The sequence below is a fragment of the Drosophila nasuta genome, chromosome 2L (genome assembly GCF_023558535.2).
Source record: "Drosophila nasuta strain 15112-1781.00 chromosome 2L, ASM2355853v1, whole genome shotgun sequence".
Taxonomy (NCBI): Eukaryota; Metazoa; Arthropoda; class Insecta; order Diptera; family Drosophilidae; genus Drosophila; species Drosophila nasuta.
The window spans coordinates 2,623,782-2,641,329 of NC_083455.1; the positions used below are offsets into that span (position 1 = coordinate 2,623,782).

General features: G+C 40.2%; 1 protein-coding gene across 3 annotated transcripts; it reads left to right on the forward strand.

Annotated features, from left to right (window-relative positions):
* Positions 1 to 1,423: 1,423 nt before the first annotated feature.
* LOC132784231 (neurogenic protein big brain) lies at positions 1,424 to 15,178 on the forward strand. 3 transcript variants are annotated; one of them, XM_060789699.1, is made up of 5 exons: positions 1,424 to 2,376; positions 3,934 to 4,100; positions 5,319 to 5,445; positions 11,542 to 11,749; positions 12,766 to 15,178. In XM_060789699.1, the coding sequence occupies exons 1-5, from the start codon at positions 2,183 to 2,185 to the stop codon at positions 14,176 to 14,178; spliced, it is 2,109 nt and encodes a 702-aa protein (XP_060645682.1). In that variant the 5' UTR covers positions 1,424 to 2,182; the 3' UTR covers positions 14,179 to 15,178. The 3 variants fall into 3 exon arrangements, with proteins under 3 accessions (XP_060645682.1, XP_060645692.1, XP_060645700.1); XM_060789709.1 differs by lacking the exons at positions 1,424 to 2,376; positions 3,934 to 4,100; positions 5,319 to 5,445 and adding exons at positions 5,696 to 5,850; positions 5,924 to 6,240; XM_060789717.1 differs by lacking the exons at positions 1,424 to 2,376; positions 3,934 to 4,100; positions 5,319 to 5,445 and adding exons at positions 5,696 to 5,850; positions 5,924 to 6,215.
* Positions 15,179 to 17,548: the final 2,370 nt, after the last annotated feature.

Consider the following 17,548-nt stretch of genomic DNA (forward strand, 5'->3'; position numbering starts at 1 on the left):
AAGGCAACGGCAAAAGCGATGAAGACGACAACAACAAAAGCAACTACCAACACATGAACAACATGAACAACCTACAATAAAGATCTTTTTGGACGCCGCCATTCCAAAGATACAAGAGACCAGCAAAAAAGTTCAGACGGTGTTGAAAAAGGAGCAGCAACAGCAATGAAGAGAAGAAGGAAGACCGAGGTAGAGGTAGAGGCAGAGGTAAAGGTAAGACCAAAGGAATCCCAACTACCCAAGGCACGACGATCGCCTTCACCTTCGTCCATGAGCCATATGCATACGATGGTGGGACGATGTGATTGAAACAAAACATCTTATTATTACCTACGACCGACAGACTGACCAATCGGCCAATGGAACGACCCCATGCGACCTCGACATGGTCGTGGACGTTGCGCAAAAAACAAGAAAAAACCAAAACATCAACAAAAAGAAACGTGCAAAAACAAATTCCCACGCTCAGAGGCTGCCTTTTGTCGTCTTCGCCGTCGTTGTTGTTGTTGCCGTTCACCACTCGTCCCCATATAAGGCGCAATATGGGAAACGTCCTTACCGCCCCATCTGCAGTTTGTGCGAAAGATGTCCGTAGTCAGTACCCGAAATTTCTGTGGCTTTCTTGCAACGCCCCCCATAACAAAAGTTTTCAGTCTTACTCTGTTTTGTTTTGATTTTTTTCTGGTTTTTGTTGTAGCTTGTCCTGCAGTTTTGTGATTGATTTCACTTTGGTTTTTGGTCATGGATGTTGCTCATCATTTCTTGACTTTCACAGCTCATTGGGCTCGCAATGTCGCTCACACGATGTGACCATCCTGACAGAAATCTGCACTCAGATCCATACACAGACAACTCCAAAATCGACAGGTATCAAGTGGTGAAGTGCTCATAATTATAGCATTTAGTGGGGCGTAAAATGTGATACTTTTTTCTCGATGACGTTGCTGTTGTTGTGGTTATCGAGCTAAAAGTTTTTTTTATGGTTAAGGGTAGTCAGGCTAAAATTTGGGAGAATATTATTATTTTCCAGAGTTTTTTCTTAAAGTATACATTTGTTATTCAATTTTTCCAATTTGTAGTAAATAAATATTTTTTTATTATAAATTAAATTTCATTTTAAAAGACACTAACACATTAATTTTTGGCTTGTTGTAAATTATTTAATATCTCAACTGAAACACCCCAACGATAAGTCCGCACTGCCCATTGAGCAATATTATTTAATTTTATTAATGTACCGAAAAATCAAAGACCATAATACAGTCTCTTACTATACTTATTTTCAATGAAAGCTGAGATGTGCTCAATTCCGAAACAAGCATCCGTCCAGCAGATGCTTGAGCAGCCTGGGAGTTCCACATTGCGTTCGGATTTTGTCGTATCGTGTCGGGTTGCTTTTACTGCCGCTGTTGTTTTTGTTGTTGTTGTTGCTGCTGGCTTCTGACTGCCCGTGAAATCAGTGTTATTGATCATAGGCTGCATAATCAAGTTGCAGACACTTTTCATTATGTTGCCAGTTGCCGAAAAAAACAGAGCTACCACCATTAAGAGCGACACCACTGCAACTGCAACTGGCTCTTCCAAACTCAACCTCAACCTCAACAACATCGTCATCATCATCATCATCGTCATAGTTATCGGCGCGTTCATTATCTTCACCACCACCACAACCGTTTCGTACGATGACCAACAGGTTGCCTGTATTTTCGGCTTCCGTATTCAACTTCACCGCGCAATGAGGGTTGTTATATTCACCATATGACCACAGCCAAATGGTTCTGCCTGCGTTGGTGGTGTGGGCAGCTGAAGCGCATGGTGGTGGTGATGGTGAATGTTGGTGAGTTTTCATCTTCAGCTTCAACTTGTTCGTTTGTTCGGCATTCGTTCGCAATTCGCACTTGTGTACGGTCGTGTTTTCGCGTTGAATCAAAAAAATTAAAAAGCCTGTCGGAGTTCGAGAAAAAAGTCGTGCAATTGATATCAATTGAATGCAATTTGCGAGTGCAAAGTATTTCCAGTTAACTGAACAAAATGTTTGCCTAAGACAATCTCAATAATTTATTTCGTGTCGCGTGTGTTTGTGGACGTGAACGTCAATTAATCAGAGTTTTAAGCCTGTGATCTCGGTTCCATCAACTCTAATCGAAAAACATAAACAAAAGCAGTTCCTTCATCCAAAGCCATGGCCGACGAAAGTTTGCACACAATGCCGTTGGAGCACAATATAGACTATCATATAGTCACATTGTTTGAGCGCTTGGAGGCGATGCGAAAAGATTCACATGGGAATGCCATCAACAATCGTCTATCCAGTACCATGCACCAGGCACCCAAGCGCAGCATGCAGGCTGAGATTCGTACCCTGGAGTTCTGGAGGTAGGCCAACCATTAGCATTAACATTAGCACTAAGCCTCAACCCCCAAACCACCTAACAAGTAGTTACACTCATTATTTAGCCAAGACTTGTCATTGTTGAGATTCTTTCTTGTTGTATGTGTCTTTCTTTGGGTTTTATGCATACAACGCACCCATACATTCATTCAAAGACAGTCACACACGGACAGTAGTATTTTCATTGCTTAACTAAGTGAAATTTAAGTGGTTCTTGTGTTTTGACTTTGCTTGTAACTTGAGCACTTCTTTTGCAAAATTCGCTGAAAATGTTTAGCGATATTTCTATATTGACAACTTGACGTATTTTACATATCAATCATATCTTGTTTACAATCAATTATTTTTTTATAGACCCAAAATATTTAAATTTTTAATAGCGTTTGATGACATTTAATTCATTATTTTCTCTACTCATTCAAATGTAATTTATTGATTATAATGCAGTTAGGTCAATTGTCATTTACATATATAGGGAAAATGTCTGCTTTAATATTGGATCAAAGAATAACTTTAATTATTAAAAATCATTAAATATTAAGTAGTTTAATACGTAAATTATGAAAACATTTAGGTTTTAAAAGTGTCAAAAATGCATGTAGAGTCAATTAATAATATGAGTCACAAAGTTTTAAATTTGTAAAAACAGCTTTGTATTTTCAAAGCATAAAGAAGAACTTTGATAACTTTTTAGCTCGCCAATTCCGTTAAGTTTTCTTTTTATTAATTTTGCCATGTTTTCATTTTGGTTTCGCAGCTCCTTTGTAATAATATCAGTTGACAGGCAGATAATGAACATTTTTTGCAGAGCCTTTAAAGTAATTAAATCTTGACTGCCTTCAACTAAAATTATTTGAAACTTCAGTCTTGTTAAAATGTTTAACTTTTTGTTATAGAAATAGCTAAAGATTGTGACTGACAGCAGCTTCTTTGGAAGATTGATATGGGCAAGGGTATATCTATTTGATGTGGAAGGGTTTGCCAATTAAGAATTGTGAAGGCAGCATTTAAAAAGCAGAAATTTTATGGAAATTAACAAAAGTTATGCGGCCAAAAAATTGCAGCTGGTTTCTCAGTTTGTTTGGTTTTTGCTTATCGCAGAATGCGGGGCGAGGGGCCAAAGAAAGGGGTAGAGAGGCAGAAGGAGGCGTTGCCCGCTTCGATGTTTGCAATGTTGTTGTCCAGCACGACCTCCGGCAATCGTCACGGGCAGCAGCAGCTGCAAGCCCCGGGCATCGGTTTGGCTTTGGCTTTGAGTTTGGATTGGGTTTTGGTTTGGGTTTGGCACTGGAACAGTGCAATCCCTCTGTGTGCTTAATTGTCATTGCACAAGCAGCAGGAGATGGAGATGAAGATGGAGTTGGAGTTGGAGCTGAAGAGTAGGAACAAGGCTGACATTGTGTGCAATTTGTAGCGAAACATAATTTCTGGAATATATATTTACTTTAATCATATGAAATGACATGCCCCAACTGAAGTCGTATCTGTATCTGCATCTCACTCACTCCCTCTGTCTATTTGTTTGTGTCCCTTTCTTGCAGATCCATCATCAGCGAGTGCTTAGCCTCGTTCCTGTACGTGTTCATCGTTTGTGGCGCAGCTGCGGGCGCCGGTGTGGGTGCCAGTGTCTCATCCGTGCTCCTGGCAACGGCTCTGGCCTCGGGGCTGGCGATGGCAACGTTGACGCAATGCTTTCTGCATATATCGGGTAAGTCCAAAAGAAACACGAAGCGCAAAATGAAAACAAAAACAAACAAACAAACTGGCGACAAGTGTTGCATGTTTTCTTTTTTTCTTCATGCTGTTTGGGGGCGAGTAGCGAGTGGCGAGTGGCGCGTGGGAATTTCTCTGCCACTGAACAACGGCACCAGAAACAACAACAGTAACTTCAGCATGGGCCAATGGGGCACATGCAGCCCCATTTCGTATCCATTATTTTTTCTTCGTTTTTTTCTCTTAATTTTCAAAAAGCCAACGCACTGCGGTTGTCGCCCACGACCATGAGGTTCCTCCGCCTCCGCCTTCGCCACTTCCCGCCTGCATCTTTAAGAGCTCCTTCTGCTATCTCTGCGAGCGCTCTTGTAGTGGCGTCGACTTTTGTCACACCGCTCTCTCTGCTAGTTCCCACTCCTCGTCCCCCACACTCTTCACTTGACTGTGTTCTGTACAATTTCGTTGTGCTGTGTTGTTTGTTCATCTGCGTTGACATTCGAGGCAATTAAATGTTTCCACAAAAACAGCATATCTCTTAAGTTCCTTCGACTCGAGGGGGAGTTGCATGCTCGAGAAACATGTGTTCTTGATTTCCCTTTAAGTTTCTTTCACATTTTCTTCCATACTTTTTCACAGCCAATTGGCTGAGCATTAAGTTATGATGTTATCTGTACGAGGCACTCCCCCAGCTCTCTCTCCCCCTTCAACCATGAAGGGGTTTTTTCCGCGAAAGTGTCAAAATGTTATTTAACGGATTTTAACGAACCCAGTTCACTAATTTTACAGTGGGTGCAACCAAGAATATTTCAATCAAAAACTATCTTTATTCTTTTCTTTAAATTACTATTACCAAATTTATTTAAAAAAAAGCAGAAAAAGTTTTCCTACATTTTAACACAAATTTTAGTGATTAAATACTCCGTTGTATTTTCTATACAAAGAACAAGGCAAACAAATAGTACAAACTATTTTATTGTTCAGACAAAGTTTTTACCAAAAGTCTGTTTTATCCTTTGCTCAGGCAATTAACACAAACTTGTTAGGCTTTGTCTTGACTTTAACTGCTTTCTACGAATTAATGTGTTTGTCGAGTGCTGACAGCTCTAGACCACGAGATATAAGTTTGCATTTAATTTGCAGTTAATGCAGACATCTAACGAAAATGTTAAATATTTCATTAATCCATCTATTTGTATCTTGTCCTCCTCAACAGGCGCTCACATCAATCCGGCAGTTACATTGGCATGTTGCGTGATACGCAGCATCTCCCCAATCCGGGCTGCGATGTACATGACCGCCCAGTGTGGTGGAGGCATCGCTGGTGCCGCTCTCCTTTACGGGTAAGTTCAAGAATTTATTAAACATTCTTTTCTGCTTCACTTCAATGAGTATACATATGCGTGGTTCGATTTGAAAATGTATCTTTAAGATACATTGCGTTCGCTTTGTAGGCAATTTACGAATAAATTCTTTTTTTTATTTATCTTCTATTTGAATTTCCATAAAAAGTTTCTTTGCTTTAAAATGCAGCTTGCACATTTTCTCAGATCCGAAGTAGTTACATCATCATTGCTTAGTTTGCTTAAATCAAATATCGAAGTTTGTTGCTTAAAATTCAAAAATGTACATTTGCAAGAATTGACATCATTGTTTATGCTGCTTCTCAGAACTCCAACTGACATCAAGTGAAATTTGGAAATGTGCCAGCAGCTTCTGAGTAAATGCATTGCATCTATCATTGTACTGTAAGCTGGGTTTAATTCTGGGTAAAACTTCCATTTGCAAAGGCAATTAAGCATGGCATTCATTTCGATTTAGGTGCAAGCTCAAACAATGTATGAGGAATCTTTGTGCAAAAGCAATTTGCATTGGACTCTGCTGGTCACCGGTAATTGCTGCGCTCGACTAGTGGTACTAAACAATTTCAAATTAAATCCATAAGAGCTGTTCAATGTCACTCACAAAATCCAAATCACTTGCCACGAATGCTGTGGCGGTGACTGTACACGACTTGAACTCGAGTCGAGACGAAGGCACTTTACCAAAAACCGTTTACAGGAAATGCCATGTTCCATGTTCCATGTGCAAAAACGGGAAGCACTAGAGAAATGTGAGTGTATAAATAGGATATGCAGGTAAATGTCGTATCCTCTAGCATACACACACACACACACACACAGAGAGAGATACAGATACAGCTGCAGATAGAGGGAGAGATACAGAGAAGCAAGCACCTGCATAAGAGGCAGGTAGCTAGGACTTTATCTACTATACTAGAGAAAACATCTGCCGGCTGGCGACGTGATTTTCCCATTTTTACAAAAATGCGTTGCTGTCAGGACCGGATTCCTTTGTCGAGGTTATATTATCGTCTTGCCTTGGATGCCTAGATACACAAACACACACACACACACACACACACACACACAAGCGAACGTGCAGATACAGATACATAATTGTGCGAGGATACGGCATAGCTAAATCATTTCTGGCCTGTCAGCGTCTTTTATGCCTAGGTCCTTGCGCAGGATATGCGTAAATGCGTATGCGTATGCGTATGCGTGTGGAATATCAGTCGCCCTTTGTTCCTGTCGCATGGAAAGAAAATGAAGACTACAAAAAAAAGAACACAAAGAGTAAGAAAGAAATACGTTTGCGCCTGCGCAGCATTTTTAAAACAAATTTCGCTCCAATTTCGAACTCCTTTCGAAGTTGTTTGGGAAAGTTAATGCTCCTGCGACTGCAACTTCTGCGTTGCCTGTCGCATTCAGTCTGTTCAACATCTGTTTGGCTGTTGATTTTATTTTTTTACCCCTGGCTCCTTTTATTCTCTTACTTATTTTCCCTTTTTTTTGTGTGTGTTAAGTGCGTTGGCATCTTTGCTTTCTCGGTTCGAGTCGAGTTGAGGCGAATGAAACATGTTTCAGCTGCTGTACCGATCAAGTTCGTATCTTCTTCACTTCTTTTCCCTTGTTGGTTTTGACTCTCTGACGAAGGGTCCCTTCCTCCCCTTCCTCCTGAACGGGTGTGTTTTAGTTGAAACATATGTTTCCTAAAAAGTATCCCATATGTGTGTTGCATCTCATGTGTGTGTTGATTAATTGGTTTAGATTTGGTAGCTGATTTTGCGGCTACGGTGGATTATTAGTTCTTGCTTTGATTGTCTGATTGATTGCCGCTATACCGAGATTGTCGAACTGAAATAGAGTGCTAAGAAGCAAACTATGTATATCTTTTGAATACTCATCGTTACTTAGTCTAACTACAATGTGTATTTTACATTTTAATTTGAATCATAATAAAGAACCACTTCATTTAGCTGACTCTTGAAAACGGTTCCACCATTATTCAATGAATAGCAGTCTCAAGAAGCACGTTGCTTGCAACTGTTTGTGAGCACGCATGTTGCCACTTGTGCTGGCGGAGACCACTTCCCACACTCTCCTGTCACATATCAATTGTCACTATCCTGGTATCCTAAAAAAGTATGCAGACATGTGACACGAAACTGCAGCTAAGACACAAGTACTCGAAGACTGCTTCGTTTATTATTTTTAATTGTTTTGAGAGACCCGCAGCATATTTAAGTATCGATATCCGGCTCGGATATGCGATATTTAAAGATCTCTTTTGCTTAGGTTATTGTTTTGGCATTCCCAATGAGTCTTCTGCCCAATAGTTTTTGTAGTTGTTGGTTTATTCAGAACGTGCGCCAAGCACGTTCCAAAAAAGCCAAGGCAGCCTTTGAAAATGATGAAGAAAAAAAGATAAAAATCAGGTAGAGACCGACAACCGACCGACAACGGACAACCGAAAGCCGAAAGCAAAAGAATGCATAATTAACGATTGCATTGGCCTTTGTTCAACTTGAAACGTTGAGCGTTTCAAGACAGATCGAGACTCCAGAGTCGAGAGTCGAAAGTCGTTGCGCCTGCGCAGGATGCGTCGTCGTCGGAAACTTGAAATCAAACACGTGTCGACAGCATTGCGACGTTGCTCCTTTCTGCTATCTGCTTTCTGGTTGGTCAATCCGAAAGAGCAGCTGGCAATGCACAAACGAGCTCAACTCGGACCCAACACACACCTGCCGCCCAAAATTACAGTAGTTTCACACACTAGCAAGCGCACACGCAGTCAAAGTCGAGAAAAAATAAACAGGATTTTCGGGTCGAAATTTGAATTTTGAATGCTACAAAACGAAGTGAGGCCAAGGGACTGGAGACTACGGTACAAGGTAATAGAGATGAACGCGTGCAGCTTTTCTGATCGTGACACGCACGACTCTACATAAAATGTATAGGAGTAATGAGTGAATACCGAATCCATTTGATTAACCGGAAAATAATGAATCGTTAAAGTCTCATTAAAATTATAAAATTCGAAATGAATTTTAAAACTCAATTCTCCTATCCCATCCTAAACAGATTTAATCTCGGCGGCATACATCAAAAGATAGCTTATCTTCAGCAGGGACAACAACTTCCTGGGCAGTACTTTCTAGTGAATAAAAATTTAAATCGATAGGCCAAATCAATTCGTGTCACATTCATCGGCAATTGAATTAAGGATTCTGCTCGAGTTCGAGCATGCTGGCTGTTGGCTTATCGCCTATGGAAATGGCATCCTGTTGCCGCTTCCGGTTGTTGTCCCCTTTTTCAGAAATCGAAAACTAAACTGTGTACAACTGGTCTGTACCTGACACGGTCACCTCTGGTGAAGCTTGTGCTATTTATGCAAGCCATGCAATGTATGTGCCACAAAGCATGTGCCACATTCAACAAATCGTTGCATTAAATGCACATTGAAATTGCAATTTTGTGACCAGTAAAATTTATAATTAATTGCTTTGTGGCATAGTCAATAAATTGCATCGTCTGTCTGAATATTTATTACACATTTTAATTGTGCCTCAGTCACAATTTTACTTACATGCATGTGTTTGTGTGTGTGGGCGTATTGATGGCTATGTGGGTGTGTGAGAGCATATTTATTGATTGTAAATTCGAATTGTGAATAGAGTAAATATTTAAATTTGCGTTTTCAAACTCAAACTAACCAAATATTAAAGTCAAAGTCAGGTTGTCAACGCTTGCTTAACGAGTTGGCAGCTTAGTCATGAGTGTAGATGGCAACTCTGGCAACTACTTAGGAAACTCCTTATTGGAGTAAGCTTATTCACTTTAATAGCAAATTGCTAGAAATTGAACAACTTAAACCACCAATGGGAATAAAGTACAAATTGCTGAAAATTGCATTATTCTGGGAAATATTTGATTTTGCATGGCATAATTATGTTAGGACAAGTGAAAAAGCAAAGGAAGGGAAACTCGATAACACAGTCCCTGTCCGCGCCAAGTTAACCGGAGCTATTCACACGCATCTCTGAATCCCAGACCACATTCAACCGAGCGTGTTGCACATAACACAACCTCACTTGCCATGCGGATGTGGTGGCAACAAATGTGCGAGGAAATGTGTTTCCCTTTTAAAACCCAAACACACTCACACTCACACTCTCACTCGATCTGTTGCAAACTTGGGCTATAGTTCAAGTTTTCAGTTTGTTGTAAGCTTTTAATATATGTGTTTTTCTCTCACCATGTTATCCTCTTTCCCTTTCTCTTTCTCGGCTTCTCCTCTTTTTTTCTACTCCGTTCTTTTGCTTTCTGTTTGCATTTATCGTGCAAACAATTTTGGTCAGGAAGAGAAAACTGAAAAGCTTAACGGCACATAAACTTGTGCCAACATTTTGCTATTTCCTGCCACTTAGTAGCAGCTACTAAATGTGGCCCTGTGTTTCTGTATTCGTGCTCAAGTTTATGTGTCGTTGTTATTGTTGTGTAAAATTAGCACTACACATTTATGTATGTGCACACAACGAAAAAAGCCAAAAGCCAAACACTTGTCTCACAAAAATAAAAAGGACAAATACATAAATGTTTTCTCCGCGCTTAAAATCGTTAAAATGATTTTAATCGAACAATGAAACTCTACAAATATTTGTATTCCAGAAAAAGAGTTTCATATGCGGATTGAACAAACATTTATATTAAATTTTAAAGATTTTAGACACTTTTCTCTTTGACCACTTCATAACATTTTCATACTAACTGTAGAAGAAAGAGCTTACCTAATATATCTCCATTTATTGTATTTATAAGAAGCTTAACAGTATAAGTTTTTTAATCTTCACCCATTCATCGACTACATTCGTCTCTGGTCAGAACTTATTGTAGCTGTAAAAGGCCACAAAAGCATTTCAAAGCATCACCTCGCGATTCTTTTGCAAATAGTTGAGCTTTTCACACATTTATTATATTGGCACAACTATTTGCAGTTGGAAAAGCTGGTGATTATTGCGGCTAAGCTGACAGCAATATTTGCCAACCCCGAGGAAGCAATGGCACCTTGGCACCTTGGCACCTTGACACCTTTACACGTTTACACATTTACACAATTTCAGCCAGGACTCTCTCTCTCTATCTCTATCTCTGTCTATACATGTCCTTGTCAGTCACTCAATGCTGCTTCCTATTGAATGCGGATCCGAGCTCGCGTTTGAGTTGAAGTGCGAGTGCTGGGGCTGTTCTATAATATTTGTTGAAGTACTTTTAAGTGCATTTCGAAAGCATTTATTTCCGGATTTTCCACAGTTATTCAATGTTCCGGTGAGCAAGTTGCATATCCACAAAAAGCATTGCAAATGTTTATCCTCTTGGAATGTGTGAAGTGGAAAATTTATGAGGAGCAAAGCTTATACTCGTACTATTAGTTTTCACTCTCTTCCCATTAAGAAACTAACATTTATGTTGTCATTTTATTGAGCAGACAAAAGTTTGTATCTGTACTTTAATAAATCTGGCTTATCAACTTGCCAGACTAATGTATTGAAATATAATTTACAGATGAAAATGAATATTTTATTTACAATTTTCTGCTATTAATAGCACTCAATTAATATGACGAACTATTAAAGATGTATGATAACAATTGAGTTACAGTTGCCAGCAGAGTTTATCAGCTAAATGTTTTTGCTCATATGTTATTATCAGGACGAACACCATCTGCATGTCAGTGAACTCATTAGCATTATCACGAAAGTTGAATTGTGCATAAATCACAAAGGCTCTTGCAAAACTTTTCGCCACATAGAAATAGGCAACAACTTTTGTCACTTGGCAATTGAAACTTTGGCAATCTAAATTATTTCATGTGCCGCAGCCTTGCACAGAACTTTATGAGGTGAAAGTTACTGTTGGAGAGAGGTTTAGCTGACTTTTTGGGTTGGTTTGAAATATATACTCGTTCTGCATATGTATCTGGCGTTTACAATTTACTTCTCAAATGTCAGTCAGAGCCTTGGCAATTGAGTGTGAAACTTTTGTTCGTGTGTTCAGTGTGTAATCAGTGAAAATTTGTGCTTATCTCGTTTACAGTGTCACCGTACCTGGATATCAGGGTAACCTACAGGCGGCCATCTCGCACAGTGCTGCCCTCGCTGCCTGGGAGCGATTTGGTGTGGAATTCATACTGACATTCGTCGTGGTGCTTTGCTATTTCGTGTCCACCGATGCTATTAAGAGGTTCATGGGCAATTCTTCGTTCGCCATCGGAGCTGCCTACAGTGCCTGCTGCTTTGTCTCGGTAAGTTTTGTGTTTGAGTTTGACATTGATAATGATGCTTCAGGAATCTCAAGACTCGGGCCAGAAACCTTCAGGGAAACATAGAGTGAGAGAGAGAGAGAGAGAGACAGATGAGAGACTTGAGACATGGGACTGAAAAACGCACCTGCCTTTTGCGCATTTTTATGGTGCAAAATCGCAGCGTGACATCAACAGAAATGGGCACCTTTAAGGCTGACTACCTGGGCACGGCCTCAACAAAGGGATCAAGAAATTGGAAAAGATAATTAATTTAGCGAGACTCATAAGGTCGCTTCGATCAGTTCTGAAATTAAAAGCAAATATTTGCGCGGGCAGTTAAAATAAAAGTTACATAGATGAGTTCTGCTTTCCGAAGTGTGTATATATAGAATCGTACATATACTCATTTCAATTCAGAGAGTAATACACTACATTGAGGGGCATTGCTTTCATAAGTCATATTCATATATAAACAAGTAAAAACTACATTCGAGTGTGATTGATTGTCATTTTCAATACAACAATATTCTACAAGTATACCGAAAGCTATATTTGGTATATCGATGCAGTACTGCATTCAAAATATAGAATATTGTCATCCAAAGCATCTAAGAACCATATGCAGAAGATGCTTTTTGCTATTCTTAACTTCTAAAAATGTTATCTTATCCCATCGAATTTTCGGGAATCATAAATACTATATTTATTATTGTATGTGACAAAAATCGCAGCTCTAAAAATAAATATGAAACAAACTTGATCTGCGTGCAAACATAAGTGCTGAAGAGTAATTAATTTATAGCTCTATCTCTTATAGTCTCTGAGAGCTCTCTCTCTCTCTCTCTCTCAGAAAAAACGGCTTTCTCCCACTCACATACATTTTCTGCATGCTCAAAGTCATAATACCCTTCTACCCTATGTGTAACTGGTACAAAAAGAGATATTTACATTCACCCTGAAATACAGAATATCAAGCGACACATTTAACAAGGTGTTTTGCGTTAATTCAATTACAGATGCCCTACTTGAATCCGGCACGCTCCTTGGGCCCATCTTTTGTGCTGAACAAATGGGACAACCACTGGGTATACTGGTTTGGACCCCTCGTCGGAGGAATGGCCTCTGGTTTGGTGTATGAGCACATCTTTAGCTCACGTCGCAGTGTGCGTCATGGCAAGGGCAGCGTCGACAATGACTCCAGTTCGATACATTCGGAAGATGAGCTCAACTATGACATGGACATGGAGAAGCCGAACAAGTATCAGCAATCCCAAGGCACCTATCCACGGGGCCAGTCGAATGGCGGCGCCGCAGTGGCAGCTCAACATGCTGCCGCTAACATGGCCCAAATGGGTGTGGTGAATGCTGGAGGCGCTGGCAACTATTGCCAGAATCTGTACACTGCACCGCCGCTGTCTTCGAAGTATGAGCAGCAACAGGAGCCGCTCTATGGTGGCACTCGCTCGCTTTATTGCCGATCTCCCACTCTCACCCGCAGCAACTTGAACCGCTCGCAGTCTGTCTATGCAAAGAGCAATACGGCCATCAATCGTGACATTGTGCCGCGGCCTGGTCCATTGGTGCCGGCTCAGAGTCTGTATCCGATGCGCACTCAGCAGCAGCAACAGCAGCAGCAGCAACAACAACAACAACAACAGCAGCAACAGGCGGTCACGGCAGCCCAATCGTCACATCTCCAGAACCAGAACGTGCAGAATCAGTTGCAGCAGCGCAGCGAGAGCATTTATGGCATGCGTGGTTCGATGCGAGGACAGCAGCAACCTCTACAGCAGCAACAGCAGCAGCAACAGCAGGCGCCTGTTGGCATGCAGCAGCAACTGCAGACAACGCCACAGCTATTGGCAGAGCAACAGCCACAACCACAGGGCTTCCAGCCAGTCTACGGATCACGCAACAATCCCACACCGCTAGATGGCAACCACAAGTTCGAGCGTCGCGATCAACAGCAGCTTTATGGCATGACAGGGCCACGTAATCGTGGCCAGTCGGCGCAATCGGATGACAGTTCGTATGGCTCGTATCATGGGTCGGCAGTCACGCCGCCAGCGCGTCATCCCAGCGTGGAGCCATCGCCACCACCACCGCCTATGCTCATGTATGCACCTCCGCCACAACCGAATGCAGCCCATCCACAACCGATTCGCACGCAATCGGAGCGCAAGGTGAGTGCGCCCGTTGTTGTCTCGCAGCCTGCTGCCTGTGCAGTTACCTACACCACATCGCAGGTGCCCACAACTGTCACGACAACCACACCACAGCAGCAGCAACAGCAGCAGCAACAGCAACAGCAGCAGCAACAACAACAACAACAACAGCAGCAACAGCAGATGATGTTGCAGCAGCAGCACCAGCAACAACAGCAAGCGCATCAGCAACATTATGGCATGCTGCCATTGCGACCAAACTGAAAGCGGCTCTCCTGGGGCCCCGTAACGACGCCGCCACCAACAACAATACAAACGGCCCTCGCACTCCACCCCGCGGGCACAATGACCCTGCACAACTGCAGCCTAGCCAAGCAAAGCAGTTTATTCTAATGCAATCCCGGGCATCCAAAGGAATTCTACGCAAAGTCTTAGCTTTTAGATGAACCTAGACATTATCCATCGCCCTTAAGACCAGATAGTATTAGGGATATAGCTACAGATGTACATGGAGAGATATTAGATAGAGATATAGATGTAGAGGTAGCTTATACCACATTGTATTATTAATATACTCTACGAATACAGGAACTCACACCTAGCAGCATGCAACAATAAAATTAGCCAGAAATAAAAGAAAAACAACAACGATTAATATAAGTAAAATTAGCATACCTAAATAAAAATAGATGTATTCCTAAGAATATTGCATTTAGAATTCTGCAACTCTTAGACCAGGAGAAAGACATATACTTAACAATTGTTCAATTTAGTAAGTGAACGATTCTATATAGAGAAAACAAACGTTTTTCAATGATTACTTCATTTTTGTTTTGTTATACTATTTTGGAATTATGTTTTTAATTTTCGCACATTTTTTAACATTTCATAAATTTCGTTATATTCACCTAAAATATAATACCTAGACTGAATCTTTATTTTATAAAGTACACTCGCATATAGTTTTTTGTCTATTACAATTACGACTCATGCTAATCGATTCACTTAAAAAAAATGTGTATATACTTATAATTATATAAATTATATGTTACGAATATATAACAATATTTATGTAAATGCTAGCAAATAACCTGTAACGACGTCATCTATATAACATACATACTCCATAGATATATCGTACACAATAGTATGTATACACGTAGTCATATTAATTCTTTGTATTACTTGTAAGTATTACAATGTGTATTATTAGCATCGAAAAAAAAAAAACTAAAATATATCAAATACAAAAACTGTTCTATAACCCATGAAAATGACGTATATCTTTTTAATTTGGACATCAAAAGAAGCGAAAAAAAATACAAAACTTTTTTTATCATGTCTAAATTTATTTTCTCCACGGCTAAATACGGCACCATAATTATTTAAAAATTTAAGTCACCACACTTCCGTATACAAATCATTTTCATGTGCATAATTAAAGCATACTTTTAGGCTGCCAAATTACCGCAATACATCATCACATTCGTGTCACGATAAAAGGCACGCTCATTTCAAAACACATGACGTAAAAGACTCACGAGAGGCAATAAATGGGTCGCTTTGTAACGGTAAAAGAGCGAATAGCTGTGACACTTTATGCAGCGAAGCAACAAAACAACATCAACTTGCTGTCTGGCTTTTAAAACTGTTTGCATTGCTTGCTTGCTGGTCCACGGTAGTCTATGGCACTTGAACTGACGCAGGTCCTGGAAAGCCACAGGCGCCAGCTGCTGTTACTGCGCAACCACAATATCGAGGAGAAGTGCACGGTTCTGGCTGGGATGGGTAACTGAAATTCCGGCCAAGTGGTCGCATGCTGTGCATAACACTGATTAAATTAAACTACAATTTTTTTTTTTCCATATGTATATACATATTTACATACACGCAAACACATAAATTATCGCCTTTAATTTATAGTGTTGCAAAAGTATGCAAATAAATACAAAAACTTGCCCATGTATTTTGCAGTACTGTGAAATCGTTTAATTTGTGACTATCAGTTTCCGAGTAATTAACTATGCAGCGCTTGTTAAATTTCAATAGCGATTCGCGTTTTTCATCAAATCAAATGCGAATCCGAATCGCCATTGCAACACCAACGCCTACATCCCTCAATAAGTGGCACAAAGTGGTCCTAATCACCAATTTGGAAACCACATGGTTTCCAGCTAATGAACCAACTTTAAAAGCGTGTTACCAATTTGATGGAGTTTACGATGCCAACAGCCAGTTAACTAATGTACATTTACGACTCAATCTGCTCAAATTTATGCAGATCGCAAAGGATCAATATCAGCTGTCAGACGACGATGCCTTGGAGCTACTGGCATTTTTTAAAACCAACATTTCAGAGGCATGTTACCACTTAGATGGCAACAACGCTAATGGTAATCTGCCACTTCGTCTAGAAATTGATAAACCATGGCGGCTGCAGTCGAAACCGATATGCAAATTGCCCGGCGTTGAACTGTTATCAGACGTTACTTATCTGACGATGGGGGGTGATGTTTTTCTTACTCACCCGAATCTACTGTTAAATGTTTTGCCACGAGTGCCAATCGTAAGGAGTTTTTCCGGCCGAAGAGTACGTATACAACGAACCTACCACGATGGATTGGTCCTCCGAGTGGGATGTGCTCTGGCGAATAGTTATGATCCCTTTGATATCGCTTGCATACTGCTGCCATCGCAGGATGACCGTGACATTTCCCAATTTTGGACACAACTGATGCATCATCTTCAGCTATACATGGCACCGCTCGTCCTGGCCAGCAGACCCTGGCCAAAAAATAAATCTGACGATGCTTGGATGCTTGGACTTTTGCCGACCGATCCATCCTATATTTGACATAACATTAAATTATGTAATAATTTCTTCATTTAATATTTTCTCACAAATAAAAGTTAAATTTTATACCAACTTTATTCCTGTAACTTCCATAAGGCAATTTTCCTGCGAAAATTTTGCGATCCACAAAATTTGTTTGAATAAATAAAAATTTATGGAAATGACAATCTTAGCTCTAAATATAGTGCTAATCCAGAGCTGCAAGAATAACTGTTTTTTTTTTTTATCAATGTATCCACATCTAAAACATATACATATATGTATATGACTGTGAAAACTATCAGGTGAACCCAGCATTTGCTACTTAGGATGCTGAAATGTGTACACGACATTGTTCACAAAATTTGATCGATCAATAAGACTCAAAGTGTCCACTCTTGTTGGAATACATTGCACAATATTTTGCACTAAAACTAAAAAGAAAGTGCAAAAAAAATATCAAAAAAATAATACTATCTAGTATAGAAAAAGAATCGTTTTATTGTTATGTTTAGCAGTGCTTCCATTTCCATATAAAATGGATCTAAACGAGCATTTTAGTAACATTTTTTATACCCGCTACCCATAGGGTAGAAGGGTATTATAACTTTGTGCCGGCTGGAAATATACGTAACAGGTAGAAGGAGGCACCTCCAACCCTATAAAGTATATATATTCTTGATCAGCATCAACAGCGGAGACGATCTCGCCATGTCCGTCTGTCTGTCTGTGTATCTCTGTATCTAGATAGAGACTATAAGAGATAGAGCTATAACCTTTTTTCGACAGGATTTGTTATGG